This window comes from Xenopus laevis, chromosome 5S (assembly GCF_017654675.1).
Source record: "Xenopus laevis strain J_2021 chromosome 5S, Xenopus_laevis_v10.1, whole genome shotgun sequence".
In the NCBI taxonomy this organism is placed as follows: domain Eukaryota; kingdom Metazoa; phylum Chordata; class Amphibia; order Anura; family Pipidae; genus Xenopus; species Xenopus laevis.
In genome coordinates this window covers 73072541-73099629 of record NC_054380.1, presented here as the reverse complement: position 1 = coordinate 73099629, position 27089 = coordinate 73072541, and the positions used below count along the sequence as shown (strand labels likewise).

Below are 27089 nucleotides of genomic sequence, written 5' to 3'. Positions count from 1 at the left end.
AAACTGAACAGCTGATTTATTAACAGGGGGGTCCTCACCATATGTAAATGATTAGCACTCATCATAAACTGTATAAATTCATAATATTGCACCATATACATTGAAGAAGGTAGTGGTTTTTGGACCACCGCTATTTAACCAGGTTCCCATTAACTCAAACTTCAGATAAATACATTTTCATTAGAAAATTTCACTCCAGTTGACCTTCAAGATTATCTTCCAAGAGTATCTAGTGGCCTTTGAGCTGTTGCCCCCCCCCCATAGGGGACCAATTACAAAGTTTGGATAACACTAAGGAAATGTATGGTCATATTATTCCAATATACCCTCAGGATGCTTATTTCCATATATATCTTTCACTTTGGCATTAGAAAAAAGGTCTTATCTTCAGCTACTTAAAGGAAAACTATACCCCCAAGCAATATATGTCTCTATAAAAAGATATTGCATAAAACAGCTCATGTGTAAAACCCTGCTTCATGTTAATAAACCATTTTCATAATAATATACTTTTTTAGTAGTATGTGCCATTGGGTAACCCTAAATAGAAAATTGCCATTTTAAAAAATAAGGGCCACCCTCTTTCGAGATTTAAGTAGGAATTCAAAAGGTTGGAAACCGTCTTCTAACAACCTTTGCCTCTCAATTTCCACTCCATCAGGGACAGGAGATATTCCTTCCTCGTAAACCACTGGACCCTGCGACAGCAGATCCAGAAGGCAAGGCAACCTCAGAGGTGGCTCTATTGCCAGACGATGAAGGAGCAAGGCTGTCTTGGCCAATAAGGAATTATGGTTATGACCAGAGCCCCTTCGAAAATTCACTTTCTTCAACACCCTCCAAATCAATGGAAGGGGTGGACAGACATATCCGAATATCCCACTCAAATCCTGTAGGAGTGCGTCCATTGCTTCTGCTAAAGGACATGGGATCCTTGAGAAAAAATTGCTGCATTTACGATTCTGGTTTGTGGCCATACGGTCGACTTCTGGCTTTCCAAACCTTTATACAACCTCCTGAAAAACTGGAAGATATAGGCTCCACTCCCCTGGCTGCAAGGTATTTCTACTGAGGAAGTCTGCCTCGCTGTTCTGACTGCCTGGAATATGTAAGGCCGTCAAACCCTCAAGGTTTTCTTTTGGAGCTTGAAGCTGACAATTTAAATTCAGACAACATCTCCCGTAGGACGGACCTCTTAATATTTGAAGAGATGGCATCCTCCAGATTATTCATTCACACCTTCATGGCCCTGGACTAAGAGGTCAACGCTACACCCAGTCTACATGTTGCACCCGCTGATACAAAGCTTTTCTTTCAAGTCACTTCTCCATCGGATCACGAAAAGCTGTAGCATCGTCCACTGGCAATGTAGTTTTCCTTGCCAACCATTCCACCGCAGCATCAACCCTATGTCCCATAGTTTGGTAAAAGAATTCTCCACCGTATACTTTTTAGCAAACTTTCCTTGAATCACAATTTACCTTTCCGTTCTCTTCCATTCTGAATTGATAATCTCTTTAATCAAGTCATGCACTAGGAAAGTCATCTGTCTTCTACTAACAGATGGAAAAAACGTATCAGCTGATGTAGACTTAGGCAGCTCTTCCGAAAGGCATAGTGTCTTTCTTACCACCCTTACTAGATTCTCCATGGTAGCAGTATAAAAAGCAGTACTTCCCCTTCCTCTGAGAACTCCGAAAGCATGTCCACAGGACATTACTCTCTCATTAAAATCCATACATAGCAGGCTTACCTAGGACCCAGGGGTGCTTCAACAATGAGGCGAGTTGAGGCTGTCGTCTCAGGCGGCAGCGCCCCACTAAATGCTGCTCCTGGTACTTTAAGAGTGAATTTCCAGGGGAGGGGGGCAGCAGCAACTACTGCTGCCTCAGGCGGCGGAGGGGCCAGGATCTCCCCTGCTAGGACCCGTGGGCTGAGGTCCTTTCACAGAGCCAGGCTGATCCATGGCAACCTGTAAAATAAGTTATGTCTGCAAGCTAGACATCTTAACCATAAACATGAGAGCTGGAGAGGCACTCTCAATCCGTTATCTCATGCAATGACCGACAGGCAGGCAGAATCAGTAGCTGAATGCAGTTCCGTGTTTCAACAGCTTCCAGGTAAGTGTTCTGTTCCCCCACATCCTCTTCATGCCGACTGACGTTGCTTGCACTACCTGTCTCTTCCTAGCGCGTCACTTCCGGGATTGCGTGTCATTTCGGGGATTGTGGAACGCATCAGCGCCACCTCTTGCTCCCATTAGCTAGTTCCCTGGTCTGCCCCAACCATCTCTTTACACAACAGGAGGGAATTCACAACAGTCCCAGCATATGACCCTGCCCAATGGGTCCTTCTAACCACAACCCTTATAGGGTGCACTCAGGCATCAGAGGGGAGAGACTCACTCTGGAAATGGTAAGCTACCCGCCTGCAGTGTCCTGGACAGGAAAAAAAGACGGGAATGCTGGGAGGGGGAGATGATTTAAACCTGTTATTAACACTTTCCTGTCCAGTGACCTGATGGGCGAGATTAACCCATGTTGGTGAATTGTTTGCCATGGTTGACTTGGGAAAGGCAGTTAGAAAGAGTCACCTTGGAATCCCAATGATGCGAGACATCAGATGTGGTGTGCATTTCTCGGTAAACAAACACACAAACAAAAGTCTAACTGCAGCCCTGGATATTTATCCTGTCCTTGAAGTAATCCAAGCCCCTCTTAAAAGGGACCTAGCACTCAGACATAAACATCTGTATAATAAAAAAAGTCCTTTTTTTAAATTAATCATGCAACCCATTTTTTTTACTTGAAACATCCATAACTATTTTAAAGATATTTTAAAAACTTGTCTGTCATATTTTGCCTTTTCCTCCTCTATGCATCAGTTATAACAATCTCTTTCAATTCTGCACTTCCTAGATGTGGCTGACTGCCCTCCTCATATTCCCCCTCTCTCTTCACTGTGTATTATTGTATAGCCTGTGTGTGAGCATTAGGTGCTTCTTTCTGGCACTTATATTAGATTTTAGGATAATGCAAAGCTTGCCTTGAGAAAAGTGTCCACAAAATGGTGCCTACCTGTATGCACGAACTGTGGATTTTAGGATTTAAATACTTTATATTGTATAAGTAGTGTAAAATGTATTGACTAACATTATAAAATAGGACTTGGAATTCATTAAAGGGGTCAAAACACATCAGTTAATAGTGCTACTCCAGCAGCATTATGCACTGAAATCCATTTCTCAAAAGAGCAAACATTTTTTTATATTCAATTTTGAAATCTGACATGGGGTTAGACATTTTGTCAATTTCCCAGCTGCCCCATGTCATGTGACTTGTGCCTGCACTTTAGGAGAGAAATGCTTTCTGGTAGGCTGCTGTTTTTCCTTCTCAATGTAACTGAATGTGTCTCAGTGGGACATGGGTTTTTACTATTGAGTGTGCTGTTCTTAGATCTACCAGGCAGCTGTTATCTTGTGTTAGGGAGCTGCTATCTGGTTACCTTCCCATTGTTCTTTTGTTTGGCTGCTGGGGGGAAAAAGGGAGGGGGTTGATATCACTCTAACATGCAGTACAGCAGTAAAGAGTGATTGAAGTTTATCAGAGCATAAGTCACATGACTTGGGGCAGCTGGGAAATTGACAATATGTCTAGCCCCATGTCAGATTTCAAAATTGAATATAAAAAAATCTGTTTGCTCTTTTGAGAAATGGATTTCAGTGCAGAATTCTGCTGGAGCAGCACTATTAACTGATTCATTTTGAAAAATTTTTTTTTCCCATGACAGTATCCTTTCAAATTAAATAGCCTTCTCTTCTGCCCCTTCCATCCTTGAAATGGGGGTCATTAACCCTTCCAGCTATAAAAGGATTGCTCTGTGGGGTTACAAGTTTATTGTTACTCTTTATTCTGCATCTTTTTAATTAGGCCCTCTCCTATTCTTCCAGATTTGTATTCAAACCATTCCCTTTTTGTAGGGTAAATTGGACTTGAGTGACCAGACAGATGCTAAAATTTGGAGAGCTACAGAATAAAAAAACCCTCTTATTTATAAAGAGAAATCACGTCTCCTTTATACATATTCTCATTACTTAATAAATGTTTTGTGTATTATGTCTGTTATACTAGGAGTCAAGTCCAAGTTCCATTGTCTGCAAGTATGTGAAACAGATACAGTCATTAGCCAGCTGAACACATTGCAAATATTTTGAATATTTACTACAGGAATGGGATCCGTTATCCGGAAACCCATTATTCAGAAAGCTCCAAATTACGGAAAGGCAGTCTCCCATAGACTCCATTATAATCAAAGAATCCAGATTTTTAAAATAGATTTTCTTTATATCTGTAATAATAAAACAGTACCTTCTGCTTGATCCAAACTAAGATATAATTAATCCTTATTGAAAGCAAAATCAAACCATTGGGTTTATTTAATGGTTACGTGATTTTCTTTCAAATCTTTTTATTGGTTGCAAAACAGCATATACTTTTCTCATAACAAAACTTTTTTATGCATTCGTAGATATAGAAAATGTGTATCCTCCTACGCAGAGGGGATTATAGGCATAACATACAAATGTCCTGAGAGTGAAGGAAGAGCAACGGCTCCGGACACTCCACATAGCGACACATCAGGAAACAGCATGTAGTATAAGTAAAGAGTATATGTTGAATAGAAAAACAAAATAAAAAGAGAACTAAACAATATACCGAAGCAACCGTGTCCGTATTCATTAAATTGTTAACAGTTAGCTCTTAGTTCAGGTTTGAAACTGCCTTAAGTTCCATCATATAGGTTTCAATTTAGAATGAATCACTTGCTAAGCCAGGTACAGAGTGGTACAGAGACATTGGAAGATGGAAAAAACCTGCACTAGCCAAAGTTTAGTGTATACTGGCATAGTGCATCCAGGGAGTCCAGATCTTAGTAAAGGTGGAGTAGGTATCAGTAGATATACTCAATAATCTTTCATTTACCATTATCCAATTCATTTGGTTACATGATTTTCTAGTAGACTTAAGGTATGAAGATCCAAATTGCAGAAAGATCTGTTATCCGGACAACCCAAGGTCATGAGCATTCAGGATAACAGGTCCCATACCTGTAATTATGTCTGTAAAAATAAAGCTCTCAACAACACTCCTTATTTATTGCTTTTATATTTGTAAAGGACAATAATTTAAGTTCATAACTTTCAGTCCATAGATATGACAAATGCAATAAAACATTTTAGAGATTAATCTGCAATTAAAAAAGCAAGATATACATATGAAGCTAACAGAAGGAGACTACTGGATGCTGAATAATGTCTCCAAAATGAAATTCAAAATAAGTGCATCAGAATTAGTTCTGTTGCATTGATTATTTTTAAAGGAACACTATGACCTTTCCCGCACTGATAATTGTATCAAAGTATTCCTTTATTCAACCTGTAAATTACATATATTACATATTTAATAATAGATTAAATGTATCAGTGTATGCAGATGACACAAAATTATCCAGCCCAATAAATTCCATCCAGGATGTGGCATCCTTGCAACATGATCTTGACAAACTGGCAATCTGGGCAGCTAAGTGGCAATTGAGATTCAATGTTGATAAATGTAAAGTCATGCACCTGGGATTTAAGAATATCCAAGACACTTATAGGCAAATCCATTATGGAAAAGGACCTTGGAGTCCTTGTAGATGATAAACTTGGCTGTAGCAAGCAATGCCAGTCAGCAGCATCAAGGGCAAATAAAGTCTTGAGCTGTATTAAAAGGGGCATAGATTCACGGGAGGAGGGGGTCATTCTTCCACTGTATAGAGCACTGGTAAGGCCCCATCTAGAATATTGTATTATTGAATATTATATTATTGTATTAGAGAGGGTACAGAGAAGGGCAACTAAGCTGGTAAAAGGTATTGAAAATCTTAGCTATGAGGAAAGACTGGCCAAATTGGGGATGTTCACGCTGGAGAAGAGGCGCTTAAGGGGTGATATGATAACTATGTATAAATATATATGGGGATCATATAATAATCTCTCTAATGCTTTACCAGTAGGTCTTTCCAGCTGACACAGGGTCACCCATTCCGATAAGAAGAAAAGAGGTTCCGCCTAAATATTCGGAAGGGGTTTTTTATAGTGAGAGCTGTGAAGATGTGGAATTCTCTCCCTGAATCAGTTGTACAGGCTGATACATTAGATAGCTTTAAGAAGGGGTTGGATGGCTTTTTAGCAAGTAAAGGAATACAGGGTTATGGGAGATAGCTCATAGTACAAGTTGATCCAAGGACTAGTCCGATTGCCATCTTGGAGTCAGGAAGGATTTCTTCCCCCCTCTGAGGCAAATTGGAGAGGCTTCTGATGGGTTTTTTACCTTCCTCTGGATCAACTGTCAGATAGGCAGGTTAAAAAAAGTAAAAAGGTTGAACTTGATGGATGTATGTCTTTTTTCAACCTAACTTACTATGTATGATGCATTCTATCATGAGTTATCGCATTGAGTAAACATCTGCAACAATCCTTCTTGGAGCAAATTGTTACCACAAACTTTCAATGGCTTAAAACTGATCTGGGACAGTCCATAGCTGGCCATACCTGACAAGACATCTCTGTGGTGACAGTGGACCTTTAGTTTATATGGTGATCCATGGTGAAATTATTTGCCTGCCTTTACCTCTACCTGATCTTAAGCGGATCTGATTGTTTAGCTCCAGTGTCACATTAGGATCAAGGCAGACCTGTTGAAAGGACTTTACAGTCAGCCAAAATGATATCTGGCCATGCTTGATATTACAGAAGCCATTGTTTTAGACTCACACACAGTCCACTCCAGAGTCGCTCAGTAGACAGGAAACCTTGGCTCATGTATGGCCAGCTTATGGCACAATAATGCACATAACACAGAGCAAACCATCTACTCTCAAACAAGAAAAACACAACTTTATCAGAGTAATAGTTGTTTTTATTTTTGAACATATGTATTTTGTGTTTGTTAAAAGGAAAGCTAAAATTGGCAGTGCTTAAAAAATAACTAGTGATAATGTCCCTTTAAAGACCCAATAACCACTGACAAAATCAGCTCTTAACATTACATCTCCTTTAATTTCACTGCCTAAAGCCAAAATATTATTATTATTATTATTACACTTGCTAATCTTCTCTAATGTCTTAGGCCAAAATGAAGTTCTCTATAAACATTAGTATGATGTACACAATGAAGATGCCCAAAAGATTTACAGTCGATGAACCTACCTAAAGTTGAGACCTAATTTGCATATTTATATTTGAGAAATAAGAATAAAAATAAGACAGTTTTTAAAAATTGTCACCTTATTGGTTACTCAGTTATCCATTATTTTCAGGGCTCAGGTTTGGTTCAACAAAGCACCAATGAAACACCAAATCCAGATTTTGGCCAAATACCGAACTGAATCCGAATTTGCATATGCAAATTAGGCATGGGAAGGGGAAAACATTTTTTACTTCCTTGTTTTGTGACAAAAAGTCACTCAATTTTCCTTCCGCCTCTAATTTGCATACGCAAATTAGGATTCGGATTCGGTTCGGCCAGGCAGAAGGATTCGCCCGAATCCGTATCCTGCTGAAAAAGGTCGGATCCTGGCCAAATCCCGGATTCGGTGCATCCCTAATCCCAATACACCATGACTTTCTAAGACATTTTGCAATGGAATTTAAGGTACATTTTAGTTGTTGGCTTTTGGTTGTTGTAAGGACATATAAGAAATTGCCTGAAGAGAGTGATAATAAAATAAAGTAATATACAAATCTGATGGTTTCTAGAAACTAGTCAACAGAAATGCCGATTTACAAAAGCATGTGGGGTAGTGTATTCATTATCTGGGAGATATTGGCCAACAAATGTAGGATAGAGAAAATCCACTTTTGAGGTATACATTTACAGGCAGTCCCCATGTTACGGACACGATCGGTCTGTAGGTTTGTTCTTGAATTTTTATTTAAGTTGGAACATATACATTTACTTATTAAATGCAACTTAGACAGATGTCTGTTTTAACATAGTATTATTTTTTCCTTTCTGTGCTCCGCAGTAGAGAACACACACCCAGAGGGATTGGAGCAGGTGGTTTATTAAAGTTAAATGCTAATAAAGGCCAAGCAACCTACAGTACAGGTATGGTATCCGTTATCCGAAAACCCATTATCCAGAAAGTTCCGAATTAAGGAAAAGCCATCTCCCATAGACTCCACTATAATCATATAATCCACATTTTTTAAAATGATTTTCTTTTTCGCTGTAATAATAAAACAATACCTTCCACTTGATCCCAACTGAGATGTAATCAATCCTTATTGGAGGCAAAACCAACCTGTAATTTTACATGATTTTCTAGTAATCTGTTATCCAGAAAACCCCAGGTCCCCAGGTCCCATGCCTGTACCTTACTGTAATAGCCTCTGTATGCAAGTCGGTATATGTATGTAACTCGAGGACTCCCTGTATACAACTTATTTCAGTGTTTCACACAAAGAAAATGTACAGTTTTAATACCTTCCTTTAACCAAATACAATCTTTTTTTCATTCTTCTTAGGCAAATACACTAAAATGAAAATAATGTCATGCTGCCTATGAAGACAACAATCAGTGAAGTATTTCTTTGTAAAGTTCTTTGGATTACATATATAAAGTCAGTCCCCATAAGACTGTTCGCATTCCACACAGTATATCATGGAGTTCAGATTTCTTTCAATTGAATCTGAACGAGTATTTATTATAATTTGTACAATAGCTGATAACTGTTGTCATGGACTCTCACTGTAATATAGTGAGAAATCGCACATATGCAATGATTTTTTTCCAGGAATGATGAAACTCTTTCATAAAGCCACCTCGAGACAAATGCAATCGTTCAAACATATGCATGAATTAAATACAAGTTGTCACTTGTGTAAACAGTTCTCCATACATACCTGATACACATTGATTTAATGTGGCACTCTCCAACCATACATTATAGCTCATAGTCAAAAATGTAATCATTTGCCATGTATATTCTACGGAATATAAGAGCAGCCAGCGCTAATGTCAGTACAACAATAAGAACTGCTGATCCAGTGTTGCTCCCATTAACCCCATGGCGCTGGACCTGAATGAGTCCTGTGGAGGTTGGAGTTCTCCTCTGTTGGGCACGACGCTGGCGTGGACTTCTAGAGACATTTGTACTGGGAGTTGGCGGACTTGTTTCTTGACCAATTGAGGTTGATGCATCTGCAGATTCAATCTAAAAAAAATTATAATCAAAAACATTTATGGCAACTGGTGTGATATCTAATGGGGTAGTACAAATGATTTGCTTCAACTTAAAGGAAAAGCAAAACCAAAAGTTAAAAAAACCCTACCCCACATAGACCACCCTCCCTCCTCCCCCCAGCCTAAGTGTTACCCCAAGCAAATGTCCCTAAGTCTTTACTTACACCTCCATGCAGATTCTGTCCAGCGGAGTTCACGTGCGCCATCTTCTTCTCTTTGGTAATCTTCGGAATCAGACCAGCAGAGTGGTGCATGCGCAGTTGGAGCAATTTTGCCGGTCTCATTCCGAAGATTACCGAATCGGCTGAAGATGGCACCCATGAATGAGGATTGAGGGGGGGGGGGTCTATGTAGGGTAGGGTTTTTTTAACTTTTGGGTTTGCTTCTCCTTTAAATTAGTAGCGTGGCTTGCATTATCTGAATTAGGCAATGTTCACAGTATATGCTGTTCGGGGTTGAATATATCTCTGTTTTATCCTCAGTACCTCTGTTTGCCTTTAATGAACAGTACTTTGCTCTACTGACTCTCCTCTAGAGTAGACAAATCATGCATTACATTTCAATGGGATGAACATGTACATTTAAAAAAAAAAAAAAAGAATAAAAGTAGTGATTTTAAGGGAAAGCAATCACAAACAAATGTTACTAGTATTACAGTAGGTATAAAACAGACTAGAACTGTACACAATTTATTAAAAGAGGGGTCAGCAGTTTGGGATCCATTATCTCAACACCGATTATCCAGAAAGCTCCAAATTAGAGAAAGATACTGGCATCATTTTCATGGTCTAATGGTTTGACCATTCTGTTGAAATAAAGGATCTGATGGTTTGACTAATTCCAGAAGAGTCTTGACTAAAATACTCAAAGCAAAGTCACTTCAGTCAAATATTCACCTGACATACTGCCATCACTTCCAGACCACCAAGCTGAATCTAGTAACGGCTTTATTGTTTAAAAATCAAAGAAGTTTATTTGCATATTTAATACAACAATAACATGGCCTTTAAAACAAGGCTGCTTCTAGTTTCAACTTGGTGGTCTGGATAATTGCCAGCCTGTCTGCTATTTGTCCCTGGTTGACTCCCTAAGCTGAAGGTCTGGTGTACAGCCATCCAGGAGCTGGTCTATTTCTCGAATATGGTGTTTTATGTGCTCAATAAGAAACTACTGTATGTTTTACTGTGTGTAGACACAGAAACAAGGAAATCTTGGTTTGGTATAACACAGATAAAAAGAAATAGGAGACAAATAGTACAGTGTAGAGTAACACTGCACTTTGCAATAGGATTTACTTACCGGACAAAAAAAAAAAGAATGGAAGAGACACCACAGAGCAATTTGAGCAATTTCACCCTGACCATAGATTACAGGAGTTACATTACAAAATGCAAAAGGCACTTATCCTATGTATCTTTAGTACACAGAGTGCTCAGATTAAAAGAGATGAATAGGAAACTGCTGAGATTACCAGTGATAAACCTCAACATCACTAATAACATTTATCTACTTCTACTGGGATTTAGAATACAGCAGATCATATAGATTGCTGGGCTATAGGAAGGAAACAAATTCACACACATTTCTTTACATTTTAAAAAACTTTCAAACACTTTTTTCAGTTCAGTTGTTTTCAGACAGTTCAACAGAAATAAAGACTTTTTTCCCAAATACTTTCCATTTATAGCTAGTTTTAATATTAAAGTGTAAAGTAAAAATTTTCACCTTCTAAAGCAGCCCCTGGGGGGGTCGACGACCCTTTTACTGTTCTAAATTGATACATTTAATTGATACAATTGTTATCTTTGTCCCTGGTGAGTAGTAGTGATGTGTAGGCAGACCCGATATTCGGGAATTAACTTTGGTGAACTTCTTGCGGATGGCTTCGTGTTGAACTCTTCTGCCTGCTCTCCCCACCCGCGACCTTACACCGCCAGCTTCGAACATCAGGTTTTATAGATGCGTGCCTTTTGTGAGATCATTGGTGGGGTGGTTGAGCTCAGGTCTATTAAAGAAGGGGGGGAGGAAGTCGGATGTGGGCGAGCATGGGTTGCGTGGGTTAGGGTTGGGTGCAGGAAGGGTTGCCACCTTTTCTGGAAAAAAATACCTATAGTCTTGATGTTTTTTTCTTATTAATTAAATTGGCATCAAGCATCATTTTTACCGACCAGGCCGGTAAAAAACCGGCCAGGTGGCAACCCTAGGTGCCGGTCAATTTTTCTTGATCCGCATATCACTACTGAGCAGAATCCCTGAGTTTCATTAAAGGCAGCTGTTACAATTGCTACAATTGCTGCTAATATTCCAGATACTGCTGAGAAAGGTATCAACTAAATGTAGCAAGATGTAACAGTTCAGAATGCTCCTGGATCACTGAGCCGCCAGACAGACACTAGAGACACGAACATTAAACTTTAAACATTTTGGGAAAACGTTAAAAAATAAAAGATGGAAAGCAATTGAAAAAAAGTCTCTTTGGGAGAATAATCTGAAAACACCTAAACTGAAAAAAGTGTTTGGAAGGTGAACAACCCCTGGAATACAACTGGAAATATAGCTACTGTATATTGTAAACCTACTGGTACTTGCAAAGTTGCTATAAAAATGTAAAGTTGCTACAAATACAATCTTACAGTATTTCATAGAACAAACTATTATCTGATAAGTGTTGAATATATGAACTACATAATAATACATCTATGACTGTTTGTAATTTCACTAGCCATTTTTCAAAGGTATAAATCCTGGGTGGCACTTATGATAATGTGAGGCTTGGGTACATTTATTTGTAAGGGGCCTGTCACACAGACATAAAAACCCTTACCAAACTAAACATGAAACTCAAATTAATTTATTTATTAAAGCAGCCATACCAGTTATAAAGGTATTTAACAATCTCACCTGTCAATCACTTATTAAATCTGGCATTTAGACAATTAAATACATCTAAGTAGGATTGCCTCCAATAAGGATTAATGAGATCTTAGTAGTAATCAAGTAAAAGGTACTGTTCTGTTATTACAGAGAAAAAGAAAATAATTTTTAAAAATTAGAACTTGATTAAAGGGATTCTGTCATGATTTAATGTTTACTGTTTACACTGCAAATAATAATTCACTCTACCATATAAAATGTAATTCCTGAACCAACAAATGTATTATTTTTAGTTGTAATATTGGTGTGTAGGTGCATCTCAGGTCATTTTGCATTGGCTTGTGCTTTCAGAAAGAGCCAGCACTTTAGGATGGAACTGCTTTCTGTTGTTTCTCCCACTCAACTGTAACTGAATGTGTCCTAGTGGGACCTGGATTTTACTATTGAGTGCTGTTCTTAGACCTACCAGGCAGCTGTTATCTTCTGGTAGGGAGCTGCTATCCGATTACCTTCCCATTGTTCTGCTGTTAGGCTGCTGGGGGGGGGGGGTGATATCACTCCAATTTACAGTACAGCAGTAAAGAGTGACTGAAGTTTATCAGAGCGCAAGTCACATGACTGGGGGCAGCTGGGTAACTGACAATATGTCTAGCCCCATGTCAGATTTCTAAATTAAATATAAAAAAATGTGTTTGCTCTTTTGAGAAACTGATTTCAGTGCAGAAGTCTGCTGGAGCAGCACTATTAACTGTGTTTTGGAAAAATAACTTTTTCCCATGACAGTATCCCTTTAAAATGTAGTCTATGGGAATTGGCCTTCCCGTAAGGAGCTTTGTGGATAACTGGCTTAGGGATAACTGATTCCATACCTGTACTTCTGATTAGGTTTATTGTTGATACCTTGCAAACCACATTTTCCTTTGAACCTCTTACCACAATGGAAGGTGCACTTTTTACTGTTCATAGTCCATCTACAGCTGGATGACAAAATAGTATTTTTCTATACCAGTTACGTTATTATGAGTGAAGGGTGACCCTGAAAATTGGAAAATGTAATACTCAATAAGGGGGGGAAAAAAAAAGACAAACCACTGCTCTATAGTGTTGGGAAGCGTACAATCCTCAAATGCACTGTAAAACTACACTTCAAACATGAAGATTTGTATTGTAGCATAGCAACACTTTAGGTTGATGATGATTGTGTGAAGTTGCTGTTAAAGGTATTCCCCACCACTTAAGCAAGCCAGTAAAAAGCAAAGCCTTCTGCAACAGATGGTCTGACGTTATTAGACGTGTTTTTGTCTTTATCAATCCTCAGGCCCACCACTGCTCAAATAAACAAATAAATAAAGTGCAGCTTATCCAGGATTTGAGCACAATTTATCACTGAATTTAGATTGCATTTACCAAAGTCTAGTGGCAGCTGCCTTGGCTCAGAACCAGAGTCCATCCACTACCATAATGGATGTGTTATATAAATACCATCAAACAGAGAATTAGGGAACTGCCGAATTAATGCTTTCAATTATAGGAGAAGTGTTAAAAAAGAGAGAACCTCATTAAATTCACATATGAAATTCTCCTGACACTGTGACTAGAAGAAACTAGTATTTTAATCGTGATCTAGTTCTTTAGCCACTAAGCTGAATCACTGGCTCCTTTAATTGCTTCCTCGTGATCGTGAATGCAATAATAAGTACACTTACACTGAAAGTGAAGAAAAAAAATTAAACCACCTATTCTATGGAAAACGTATTTAACAAATTACACATTCACACGTATAAAACATCTCACATATATTATTGCTCTAAGGGCTCTTACTGACGAGCGGTTGAAGCTGCGCTCCCCTGCGTTCCGTTTTTCTGCGTTCAGCCGCAAGGGAGCGCAGGAATAGACAAAATAAACTTTTTTCAATGGGGCTGTACCCACACAGGCTCGTGTAGAGGCCGAACGCAGGAAAAAAGCAGCATGTTGCGTCTCAACCTGCGTTCGGCACCTACACGCGCCTGTGTTAGTACAGCCCCATTGAAAAAAGCTTAATGCATCTATTCCTGCGCTCCCCTGCGGCTGAACGCAGAAAAACGGAATGAAGGGGAGCGCAACTTCAACTGCTCGTCAGTAAGAGCCCTAAATAATTACTTCCTTATCTAAATGATTAATTGAAATAAATACATGACAATAGGAGTGCAGACACAGGATGACTTATACAGACCTCAGAGTGTGTGTGAAAATTTGGCTCACTTCTCTCTTGTGACGGATTAGGCTGATTTTCAGCACCTCCAGGTGGGTTCACTTCTGCCTAATTTTTAAGAAACAGCAGGTTGAAACATCAATGATAGCCATGGCTTAAATAGCCAAATACAAATAATTAGTAGGGAAGCCCACATATTTTTGGCCCTATTGTATCGTTTAATATTCTTTCATTCTTTTCAAACCATCTAGAACACTACAAACCCATTTTCAAAAAAAGCTGGGACACTGTAAAATGTAAATGAAAAGATAATGGAATGATTTGTAAATAAACCATAAATTTCAAGTAGTACAAAAACAAAAATGATTGTCACTTTTAATTTGATTCCAGCAACACATTTCAAGAAAAGTTTAAATGGGCAACAAAAGTCTGGAAAAGTTGTTTAATGCTAAAAAGAGTGGATCCCAGAACAAGGATGGGTCTCTCAGAAGTAAAGGTGGAGAGGATACACCACTCTGTGCATTCAAATATGACAATAATTTAGGACTAATGTTTCTTAAAGGAAAACTAATGCTTAACTAAAGAAGTTGGGCAGAAATGTTGTACATTATGTTTTGTGCTTCTGTACCAGCCCAAGGGAACCACAGTCCTTTAGCATGGAAGATCTGTGTCTCCAAAGATGCCCCAGTAGCTGATTCGCTGCACATGCTCTGTCCTGCTGTCACTTACTAAGCTTAGCCTTATATTGTGACATTTCTATTATATAAAAAAGTTGCTTTATAGCCATAGGGCACAATCATTCAAGCACAGGATGGTGGCCATTGTTCATAGGTTTACCAAAGTAAGAGACCCCAAAATGAAGTTAACGCATACAAATTGTCCTGTGGGTCACTTCAGCTAATGAAAAATCAATGCATTGTATGCATTTTTTGTGGGGTAAAAACACAAATATATGTTTACCCCCCAAAACCATATATTTTTTTGCAAGTACACATTCTACCCAATCTAAAATGGGTACCTATGCCTTTCTGCTCCAAACTACTGAGTCGCAAGGCTTTACCAAAATTGGGGGTTTTTGGTGAAATACCAGAAAATTGCCTCAAAGCTTCAATTTTCCAGCATCATATTGCCCATGAATCATTACGTAGCAAGAAAAAGCACCCTAAATATAATTGCCAGGGGTCCTCCAAACAGTTTGGTGCCCATTGTACATAGGTTTACCAAAGTATCTGGCATACAGACCAGACCCCCCAAAACCATGAAAATCTGAAAATCATAACAAAGCTTGCATTTTACCCAATTATATACCCCACATTTCGTAACTTACATGCATAAAGCTACCTAAATATGAATGCTAGGGGTCTACTAAATAGTTTGATGCTTGATATGCAAAGAGTTACCAAACCATGTGGCATACAGAGACCCCCAAATGACAATAGTACATATGAATTTTCACACATGACACACTGACTGCTATAATATACAGTAAGCACCCGGCATGTGTATTATGCCCATAAGACCCCTAACAGTACAGAGACCCTAGAAAATCATATTTTCCGAAAATACACATTGCAGTAGAAAGACGTATTTACCGGTTTTAGATTCGTCAAACTACCAAACTGCAAAGCTATTGTAAACATAACACTTATGAAATTTCTGAAAATAGTCACAAAGCTTGTATATTTTACTCCATTATATACCCCACATTTGTAGCCTACCAGCATAAAGTATCCTAAATATGAATGCCAGGAGTCTACTGAACAGTTTGATGCCCAATATGCATAGATTTACCAAACTATGTGGCATACAGAGACCCCCAAATCCAAATAGTGAATATGAATTTTCACGTATGACACTCTGGCTTCTACAATATAAGCACCCGGTATGTGTATTATGTGCAATGAGACCCCCAAACAGTATGAAGATCCTAAAAAACCATATATTTTCCGAAAGTACACATTCTCACAAATCTGAGGTAAAAATGTCTTTATACTGCAAACTACCAAACTGCAAAGCTATGCTAAACATAGGGGCAAATTTACTAAAGGGCGAAGTAGCTAACGCTAGCGTCAGTGTGACGTCATTTCATTACTTCGCCGATTTACTAATGGGCGGTGGAATAAATTCTCTAGCGAAGTAAACCTACTGTAGCGCTACTTTGCACCTTTACGCCAGGCAAAGTTGCGCTATGGCGAAGGGACCTAACTATGCTAATTCACTAAGTTGCGGATTTTCGTGAACGTTACCTCTTGCTCCAGACTTTACTTTGCCACCTCAGACCAGGCGAAGTGCAATAGAGTAGATAGGGATTGCTCTAAAAAAAGTTTACATTTTTTCTAAGTGTCAAAAAACACTTTTTTTTCAGCCTATCACCCTTAAAAAAAGTAAGACGCCAGCGTTTTTTGACACTTAGAAAATTTTTTAACTTTTTTTGGAGTAATCCCTATCTACTCTATTGCACTTCGCCTGGTCTGAGGTGGCGAAGGTCACCAATGCAAAGCTGAAAATGCAATAAAATGGCTAAAAATCCACCAAAATTGCAATATAATCACCAAAATAACATACAAAAGGTATTGCGCAGTGCAAGTAGCAAATACTCTATTCTCAATGGCAATAAAACTTTTTATTCAGGTAATGCAGCAATATAAATAAAAAAAAAAAAAACTATAAAATTGTGTAAGTGTGTATATGTATGTGTTGTGTGCCTGTGTGTGCAAGTATGTGTGAGTAAATGTATGAAATGTGTGAACCCCCCCTGATCTTGTGTGTGGAAGTGTAAATGTAAGTGTGTAATAGTATAAAATGTGTGTGTGTTACACTAAATTGGGTGAAGTCTGGCTGAAATCCAAAGAAGAAAAGGCAGGAGGGTCCCACGGTGTTGATGGAGTACATCTTCTGCAGGATCCGACAAGTAGTGCCATTGGGGGTCCAAGAAGTCACAGCAGCAGGCACGTGTTCAAAGTGTGCCTGCTACTGTCTATAGGGCCCCTGGGTGATCCCGCCCAAGGGCCCGCTCATTTCCCCCCTCCTGCTTGTTGCCCAGGGGCGGGGGAATGAGCCAGGAGTGAAGATGCGGCTTTGCATCTATCGATTAGGCGGCGCACTCAGGAGCCCTCTAGAAAATAGAATCGCTCGCTTTCAATTCACAGATAAAACTGGTTTTCTTTATATAAACATCTCGGTACACCAAAATCACAGCGCCGTGAGGTCTGACACGTTTCGTGTCACTGCACTTCATCAGAGACCTCCTGATGCATTGGCACACGAGGGGGCGACTTACAAGCAAAATTATTGAGGGCAGAGGTAAAATGGATTTACAAATTATGTACAAGACAGCCAAACGGTTTGAATTCGGTTTTTGATATTGTTTTTTTCTAATCTGCAAATGGAACACTATTTGACATTTAATAGAATCGCTACAATTTAAAATTTTATAAATTAGAGGAATTAATGTTTTTTGTAACTGTTTCAGGTACTTAAGCGAATCTGTAACTAAATTATAAGTAGTCAATATGAATTGTATCCATTAGAATATTAACTATAAATTGAAACATATAAGGATTTTACAAAGTAACATGACTGTTTCTATTAACATGGAATTATATGTAATGAAATAAGACATTTATTTAAATAATGGATTATAATGGATTCGCTGGTTAGATTGTTTTTACGTCTTTCATGTATTATACTTTTTAAATGGATTTGATACAAGGGATTAATATGTTAATTGAATGGGAGTATTCCTTTGGGTTTAAATAACGTGTGCCAATGGATCAGGAGGTCTCTGATGAAGTGCAGTGAGGACTGCATCATAGAGCCGATGCAGTCCTTGTACCAACGTGAGCCTCAAACAGTCCCATCAACATCAGCCTGATTTTTGCACAGATATCGGCCCCACAGAGGGCCCATACAAGGCAGATAAACTGCCAACTCTGATATCTGCCCATGTATGGTCAACTTAAAGGGGTGGTTCACCTTTAAGTTAACTTTTAGTATATCATAGAATGGCCAATTCTAAGCAACTTTCCAATTGGTCTTCATTATTTTAATTTTTTTATATAATTTTTTATTTAATGTTTTTACTTTTTCCAGCTTTCAGGTGTGGGTCACTGCCCCGTCATATAAAAACAAATGCTCTATAAGGCCACAAATGTATTATTAATGCTACTTTTTATTACTCATCTTTCTATTTAGATCCTCTCCTAATCATATTCCAGTCTCTTATTCAAATCAGTGCATGGTTGCTAGGGTAATTTGGACACTAGCAACCGGATTGCTGAAATTGTGAACTGGAGTTGCTAAATAAAAAGCTAAATAACTGAAAAACCAAAGATAATAAAAAAATATATATATATCCTATTGCAAATTGCCTCAGATGATCACGCTCTACATCTTACTAAAAGTTAACTCAAAGGTGAACAACCCCTTTAAGATGAAGTGGAAACCGGTCCTGTGGTTTGACAAATCAAAATTTTAAATTCTTTATGGAAATCATGAACGCTGCATCCTCTCGGCTAAAGAGGAGAAGGCCCATCGAGCAAGCTATCAACTCACAGAAAGCACAGGAAGCATCTGTGATGGTATGGGGATGCATAAGTACACACAGCATGTGTGGGAGTAGCATATATATATATATATATATATATATATATATATATATACATACACACACACGTCTTGTAGTAATGTATGCTGCCATCCACACATCTTTTTTAGGGAAGTAGCGGTGGATTAATGAGATGTGGGGCCCCTAGACTACATTCACAGACCCCCCCCCCCCTTCTAGGCTACTGCTGGATCCAGGTGTGTGCAGATCCACGAACATGTGCACCTGAGCTTTCTATGTTGGGTCGGGTTCAGCACCCACCGGTGATGTCACTAGATCTGCATCCATCCAGACACAAGCACCTTGCCTGCCTTCTTCTAGTACGCATGCTTGGCCAGACCTAACTGTGCAAATCAAAATAAATATAGAAATACTAATTGAAAAAAAACTAGATGTGCCCCAGATCACACATTAGCCCCTGCACTATAGTCTAGGGGAGCCTGTGCATTAATCCACATCTGTAGGGAAGGCTTTGCTTATTTCAGCAAGACAATGCCAAACTGCATTCTACATGTATTCCAACAGCATGGCTCTGTAAGAAGAGTGTCCAGGTGCTAAAATGGCCTATCTGTAATTCAGACCCATTGAAGAAAGTAAAAATTACAATGAAGTAGATTCCAAACTGTTAAGCAGCGGAAATTCTTTATCAGGCAATACAAATTTGTCTTCTCAGTTGAAGCAACACAATGGGAAACCAGGCCCTGTCGCTATTTTTTTTAATCAAATTTAAAATAAACATTTTAAAGTTCAACATGATATGATGTCTTTGTACTATGTTCAAGTAAATAAAGGTTTTAAATGATTTGCAACTCATCCCATTCACTTTTTGTTTGTACTGTACCTTACACAGTGTTCCAACTTTTTTGGAAGTGGGGTTGTACATCTCCCTTTTATTGACTGCTTCATGATGAAAATGGTTTCCATTCTTACAATTCACAGAGATAAAATATGCCGTAACCAAAATGCACATTTCTCAGCCAACACATTCACACGTCTTTACTCCTACACAAATTGTCTCATTTGCTAACACAGGACAAATGTGCACCTGGGCAGTACCCAGAAGCAACCAATCAATGACCAGGGTTTACTGCACTTGTACAACTTTACTCCTTGTTAGTAAATGAGGACCACTGTGTCTAACAGCCTTTCCACATATACACACATTCAAAAGTGCTTTATTTAACAAAAAAAAAAAAAAAAAAAGGCTATGCTCCCACCCCCACCTTGCTCACTATAGCACTTTTTACCAGAGCCTGTAGGACTGTGTGATTTATTTGAAGCCAGTCCTCTTAGCTTTTGAAGATAATTGGCAGGTAATCTTAATTGAAAAGAAAGACATCAGCTCTGTCTTATGGAGTAAAATATAAAATGAAAAATGCAGAGCCAATGCCTGTGTTTCAATGTAGTAACTTTTTTACAAACCTGGATTGGAGTGGGCCTTTGGCATGCCTGGCAATTATCTCATTACAAGAATACTGCTTACCCAAAGGAAACCAACACATATTCATTGGAATGTGCATAAAAGTGCACGGATTGTAACATTGTGGGGGCTGATTCACTAAATTCGAGTGAAGGATTCGAAGTAAAAAAAACTTCGAATTTCGAAGTATTTTTTGGGCTACTTCGACCATCGAATGGGCTAGTTCGACCTTCGACTACGAATCGAAGGATTCGAAGTAAAAATCGTTCGACTATTCGACCATTCGATAGTAGAAGTACTGTCTCTTTAAAAAAAAACTCCGACCCCCTAGTTCGGCAGATAAAAGCTACCGAAGTCAATGTTAGCCTATGGGGAAGGTCCCCATAGGCTTGCCTACGTTTTTTTGATCGAAGGATATTCCTTCGATCGTTGGATTTAAATCCTTCGAATCGTTCGATTCGAAGGATTTAATCGTTCTATCGAAGGAATAATCCTTCGATCGTACGATCGCAGAATTTGCGCTAAATCCTTCGACTTCGATATTCGAAGTCGAAGGATTTCAATTCCTAGTCGAATATCGAGGGTTAATTAACCCTCGATATTCGACCCATAGTGAATCAGCCCCTTTAACTCTACAAACAGATATCAACTCAAGTTATCGAGCACACCATGAACAAGGCTACGTAGTTTATACCTACAGGAGCTACAACTTATATAGTGTTACACATAGTAATACATTGACTTTTTTTATTTACCTTAAAACTGATTTGTCTGGCAAGCTCTCTAGCTTCAACATCAGCCTGGCTGGAAATAGAGCTAAGAGGGAGTAGAGTAGACTTCATGCTAACCGTACATACTTCACAGAAGTAGTCTTGGGATCTGAGGGACACAAATGAAAAATTCTAAAATGACATGGGGAAAAGTTTAATTACAAAACCTACTCACTGGCAGTGATGAAGAAGTTTACTCATATGTTTAAATCTTGTGAAACATGTGAGAGCATCATGATCACATCTTTAAAGGAGAAGAAAAGGCAATTTACAGTGGGGTGCCAAAAGTTAGGCACCCCCAAGTGATTATATTTACTTACCTGACACCCAGGGCTGGTGCTCCTATCAGGAGAAATCTGCACCAGCCCGGGTTCTTACAGCGAGCACCACGGAGCGATCCTCTTCCTTCTTCGGTTTTTAAATTTCCACACAGACATATGCGCAGTAGAACGAAATAGCCAGCTTTTTCGTTAAAGTTTGGCTTTTTTCTCTACTGCATATGTGCAGCTGCAAAAAGACAGAGGAAGCGCGAAAAGGCTTGCTTCCGTGGTGTTCATTGGAAGAACTCCGGGCGGTGCAGTTTTGATAGGAGCGCCGGCCCGGGGTGACTTGTAATGTGTAATTTGCCTTTCTTTCTCCTTTAATAGAAATCTTGAAAGGTTTTACACCTATGTAAAAGTCATATCACTACTTGAATCATCAAAAGGCAATGCTTGCATGGAGATACATTATTTAACTCAAAGCAAATAAGACTACATCTAACCTTTTGGCAAGAGCCTTTCTTTCCTCGGGTGTGTAATCCAGGGAACCTATGGCACCTTCTCCTTTTGTGGGCATAAATCCAATTATGGCTAATAAAGCAGTTCTTACTGAAAATGTAATGGAAGAGAGTTGACAATAACTTGTAAGTCTACAAATAGTTTCAAAACTATACTTTGCCGTCATGTGTCTAATTGACCTGCATTTTACATGTTCTCAACATAACTCAATTCAAAAGGAATAATTTTATAAATAGCATCACTCAGGGTTTTCTTTTTAGTTCTTATAACCCCCTTAAACTAATGGGCCCTATATTTTTAAAAATGGGCGTTGGTTGGACAATTCCTCTCCCTTAAAAGCCGCATACTGCGGGGGAGGATAGATCCTTTACACTGAAACCAAGGTTCAACAGACACTGATTGCTACTATGCAGTAAGACTTTTTATACTATGGCCGAAAGGCAAACAAGTTAGGGACCGCCATATGGGGTTTACCTTGACGTGGTATGGTGGCTTTTCAACTTTATGATCATAACTTTGTAACTAAAAACCCCTGTTTTGTAAACTTTTGAGACAGGGGACATGGGAATGTGCATTAAAACTAGCACTTCCATTATACTTAAATATACTATTACTTAGCCTTTAGAGTGCTTCCACATCTCCATTTTTTTTACATCTTATAAGTTAACCATCAATATTTCCATTGTTGGAATTTTTTTACTAAGAGATTCTTCCACTGTTTAACCCTTCAATTGTGTTCAATGCCAAAGACAGCATCTGTACATACAGTGCAGCTGCTTCAGAATGGTGGTTTAATCATAAAACAGGCTGTTCCTTCTGAAGCTCGAATATGTTTAAATTATCCAGCTCTAGTTACCTAGTGTTTTAAAGGGGAAATTCCATTTGAAGTTAATTTTTAGTATCTAGTAGTCATATGCTTTGTAGCTTTTCAATTAGTCATTTTTATAACTTTTGCATTATTTTCCTCACTATTGTTCTGTGGGGCTACAATGTCCTTGTTACTTTTTATTCATTGTCTTTCTATTTAGGCTGTCTTTATCTCTCAGTCTGAAACCTAAAATTCAAATGGGACCCTAGCAACAAGACAACTGCTGAACAAAATGCTAATCATACAAAAAAACTTTTTTTTTTAATTAATACTATTTGATATTTAAATTTGAATTGAATTTAAAAGGTTAACTACCCTTTCACTCATATAATATCTATGTTTTGTCATTTCTTAACTAACTAAACAGGGACTGAAGCCACTCCGAGTTTCAATCTTGTAAGGTAAAACAATCAGTGCACAGTTAATCTCCCTGCTGCATAATGGATCAGTTAGCCAAAACAGTCAAAACACAGTGTGAAATGAGGGGGGGAAATTATATAAAGGTAATTTTCTCAGTAAGCTAACTTACTGGGAGATGCCAATATGAAAGGCACCTACCAAACATATTTTTGCCCAGGACAAAGCTACTGGAAAAATGCTTGGGGAGGATGTAGTGATGCTATCTTTCTTACCTTTCCCAGTTTCCCCTTGGCAGACTCATGTAAAATGTTAATTGTTTAGTGTTATGCAGGTTTTTCCCCATAGGCCAGTACAATTTTATTTACTTTCTAATTAAGTAGCTATGGTAGTTATTGAATTCACTGGGGGGGGGGGTTACATATTGGCATTCCCCAGTGTATTTGTCTTTCCTTGTCCTTCTCCAAGTTCTTTTTACTTTGGTTGTGTTGAATAAAGATGTATATATCCTCTTTAATGGGCCAGTATACCCCCTTTTTTAACATTAGTGCAATGAATAGGTCTTTCTTTTTGTATTTCTTGCTCTTTACAGGGCAAAAATTAAACTAAGGTCACATTCTTCTTTCTGATCCCAAAGAACATCCTCCCACCGAATGGCAATTGCCTACAGTAAGATGTAATCCTCGGTTAAATCTGTGCTACAGCGGGGATGACATTTTTGGGAGATTTGCTTCTTGGAATCAGGAAGTAGAATGTGATGCAAGTTTAAAATTATGCCCTGTTCAGAGCAAAAAAATATAACAAAAAAAATTATATTTTGTACCAGAACAATCAGAATCTTATGTTCAGCATTATGTACTGTCCCTTTAAGATGAAGGCATAAAAATGTGTATACCTCCCCTTTGTCATAAAATGTATCCCATCTAGTGCCTTTTGTAATTTTCTTTAATTTCTGAAATTCTATAACAATGTTTGGCTAGTCGACTACTTGCAGACTATGCATAGTATGGAGCGTGGCTTTCGTTAGGCCATGCTCAATTCTGAATGGGTAGGCAGGGAAGGCACAGAGGCATCCTACTCTTCTGTCTCTAATTTGCAAGTCATTTGCATGTGCATAATAAGAAGTTTTGGGTTTTGTTTGAACCAGCATATCACTAATACTTACTACTCCAGGAAGGCTGCCATGTTTCAGGATGATGGCCAGAGATGCTCAGACAGATTTTTTTCCCCACCTCAAACCTTCCATTCGCCTGTTAAAATGTAAAAAATTGAGAGACTCATTTCATGGAATATGCAGGAAAACAAAAAGCGGCTTAAACTATACACTTACCGTTAGTAAAATAATGCTTGGAGGCTTCATAGGATATTCTGGTGGCAGGACAATTCTACCATGGTAAACACCTCCATCAAAGTCTGAGTCAGGGGGTCCTCTGACTGTAAAGTGCCATTCAAAAAGATTATCCTGAAAAGAGGGGGGAGAATTATCCTTAAATACAGTAATCCAAAATTAGAGATACCAGTTGCAAGAAATCATGGACAGAAGAACATTTTAAACAATAACATTCAAATAGTAAAAAAAAAGAACAACTGCAAAAATAACCTTGAATGTTGTGTTTATATCGTACACATCTCTGTCTTCATACTAACAGTCATTTCAAAAGTCTATTCATCAGCTAACCATAAGGTTGCTTACTCTCAAAAGCATGGTATTAGCAGTCTAAAAATGCAAACATGTTAGAATCCACTTAAATTGTTAAATGTATGTAAATTGCAAAGGTGTTCAGAGAAGTACTCTGAGTAAGTATGAAGGTAGAATATATATCATGTGTATAGAAAAGTTTTCCTTTATAGAGGAGCTGCCAACATTTCTGAAGACTATTACCATTAATGGTCGTTTATTGATGATGCTTTACTGTTTATAGTGAGCATGGCTCAGATAAGGTTGTATTGCAGCCACCTCTCATTCATAAATCCAGTTAAGCAGAGAAGGAATGCCTTAAAAGAAGCATTGCTTACAGTATATTCAATAGAAACAACCTGCATTTTTATTTTTATATAGGGTATACAGTATGTTTACCTTAAAGGAGTCCAAACACAGCTGAACTGCACTTCTTAACCACATACTCAGTTGATGCTGGACTACAAATCCCTGTACTTGAGCTTATTTTTTATTTATTTATATTAAGTTTAAAGGCATGCTGGGAGCTGTAGACTACAAACATTAAGGTTGTATTTTTAAAACAACATTGCTCAATAAAAAACTATTCTTAGCCACCCAGAGCCAGTGGCTGCATTAAAATGCAATATAATCATCCAATGAGAATCCCACCTGATCCCTGTAAATGTGGCTCCATGTTCTTTTCGGCAAGCGGCATTGAAAAAATTAAGCACAGATTTCCTAGCACTAAACAAATCGGTCTTTTATTCTCATGTTTGATTATAGTGCAATATAATGAAGCCAAAAATTATATACAGTAATGTCTGTACTGAAGATAATCATAAGATGAATGACATTGTTTTGGTAATCAGCATTCTCAGTGGGGAATTCCCTTGCAATTGTACATTTGTGGCCAGCAGACTTCTCATTGATGAATTTTCATTCAGGCGGAATAGTGTTTTTATCAACTTCTATACAGATCTAAGGAGCCCAAATAGAAAAGATCAGCAATATTAAAATTAATTAATTTGATCGTTTCACTGCTTGGTTCTTGCTGCACAATCCCAGGCAACACACAACACAGTACTGATGATAATCAGGGAACATTATTTCTAGGGGGTATGCAGTCAGATCCTTGACAGCCGTCACTGTCAATATCTATTATAACTAGAATATATATATATATATATATATATATATATATAAGGCAGCACTCGTTATATCAAAAAGTGAAAAAAGTGTATTTAAGATCAAAGTTCATTACATTATTTTTTATTATTATTAACATGTATTTATATAGCGCCAACATATTGCGTAGCACTGTAAAGTAAATGTGATTATACAACTACATCACATGAATTACATATATAGAATATATGGAGTAACAAACATCACAATCAATACAGGTACAAAGAGGTGAGGAAGGCCCTATGCATAGGCATACAGTCTAAAGGGAAGGGAGTAATACACAAGGTGTGGGAGTGGGCAAGATCGAAGTAAGTGGGTGAGAAATGTGGTGTTGTATGTGGTGTTGCGTTTGGTAGTTAAGCAGAGTGAGGGTAGGCTTCTCGAAAGAAGTGCGTTTTCAGAGATTTTTTGAAAGCAGAAAGGTTGGGAGAAAGTCGGACAGACCGTGGACAGAGGAGGGGTGCAGCCCTTCCAAAGTCTTGAATGCGAGCATGTGAGGAGGTAATGAGAGACGAGTTGAGTAGCAGGTCAGTAGAGGAGCGTAGTAAGCGAGTGGGTGAGTATATAGAGATGAGTTCAGAGATGTAGGGTGGGGCAGAGTTATGAAGTGCTTTGAAAGTCAGTGTCATTCATTTGAATTTGATTCTGAAAGGTAATGGAAGCCAGTGCAGGGATTGACAGAATGGCGAGGCAGAGGAGGAGCGGTTGCTGAGGTGTATGAGCCTCGCAGCAGTGTTCATTATGGACTGGAGAGGTGACAGTCTCTGGAGGGGGAGGCCAATTAAAAGAGAGTTACAGTAGTCTAGACGCGATATGATGAGAGAGTGAATAAGAATTTTGGCAGCGTCTTGGGTGATAAATGATCGTATTTTGGATATGTTCCTTAGGTGGAAGTGACATGATTTAATAAGTGACTGGATATGAGGAGTGAATGACAGGGAAGAATCTAGGATAACCCCAAGGCACCGGGCCTAGGGAGAGGGGGTGATAGTGGAATTGTTAACTATGATGGATACTTCGGGGATGCTACTGGTGTTAACTGGAGGAAAGAGAACCATTTCAGTTTTAGAGAGGTTTAATTTAAGGTA

The 27089-nt window shown here is 38.5% G+C and overlaps 1 protein-coding gene across 2 annotated transcripts in view; it reads right to left on the bottom strand.

Annotated features, from left to right (window-relative positions):
• Positions 1–8725: 8725 nt before the first annotated feature.
• ube2j1.S (ubiquitin conjugating enzyme E2 J1 S homeolog) overlaps positions 8726–27089 on the bottom strand; it is a 32103-nt gene continuing 13739 nt past the window's right edge. For both annotated transcript variants that reach the window (XM_018265443.2, XM_018265444.2), the window contains exons 3-8: positions 24487–24618; positions 24322–24406; positions 21916–22021; positions 21138–21261; positions 14378–14464; positions 8726–9262 (exon numbers count right to left, since the gene is read on the bottom strand). In XM_018265443.2, coding sequence (XP_018120932.1) covers positions 8993–9262; positions 14378–14464; positions 21138–21261; positions 21916–22021; positions 24322–24406; positions 24487–24618 — 804 coding nt within the window. In that variant the 3' untranslated portion in view covers positions 8726–8992. The remainder of the gene's footprint in view (positions 9263–14377; positions 14465–21137; positions 21262–21915; positions 22022–24321; positions 24407–24486; positions 24619–27089) is intronic.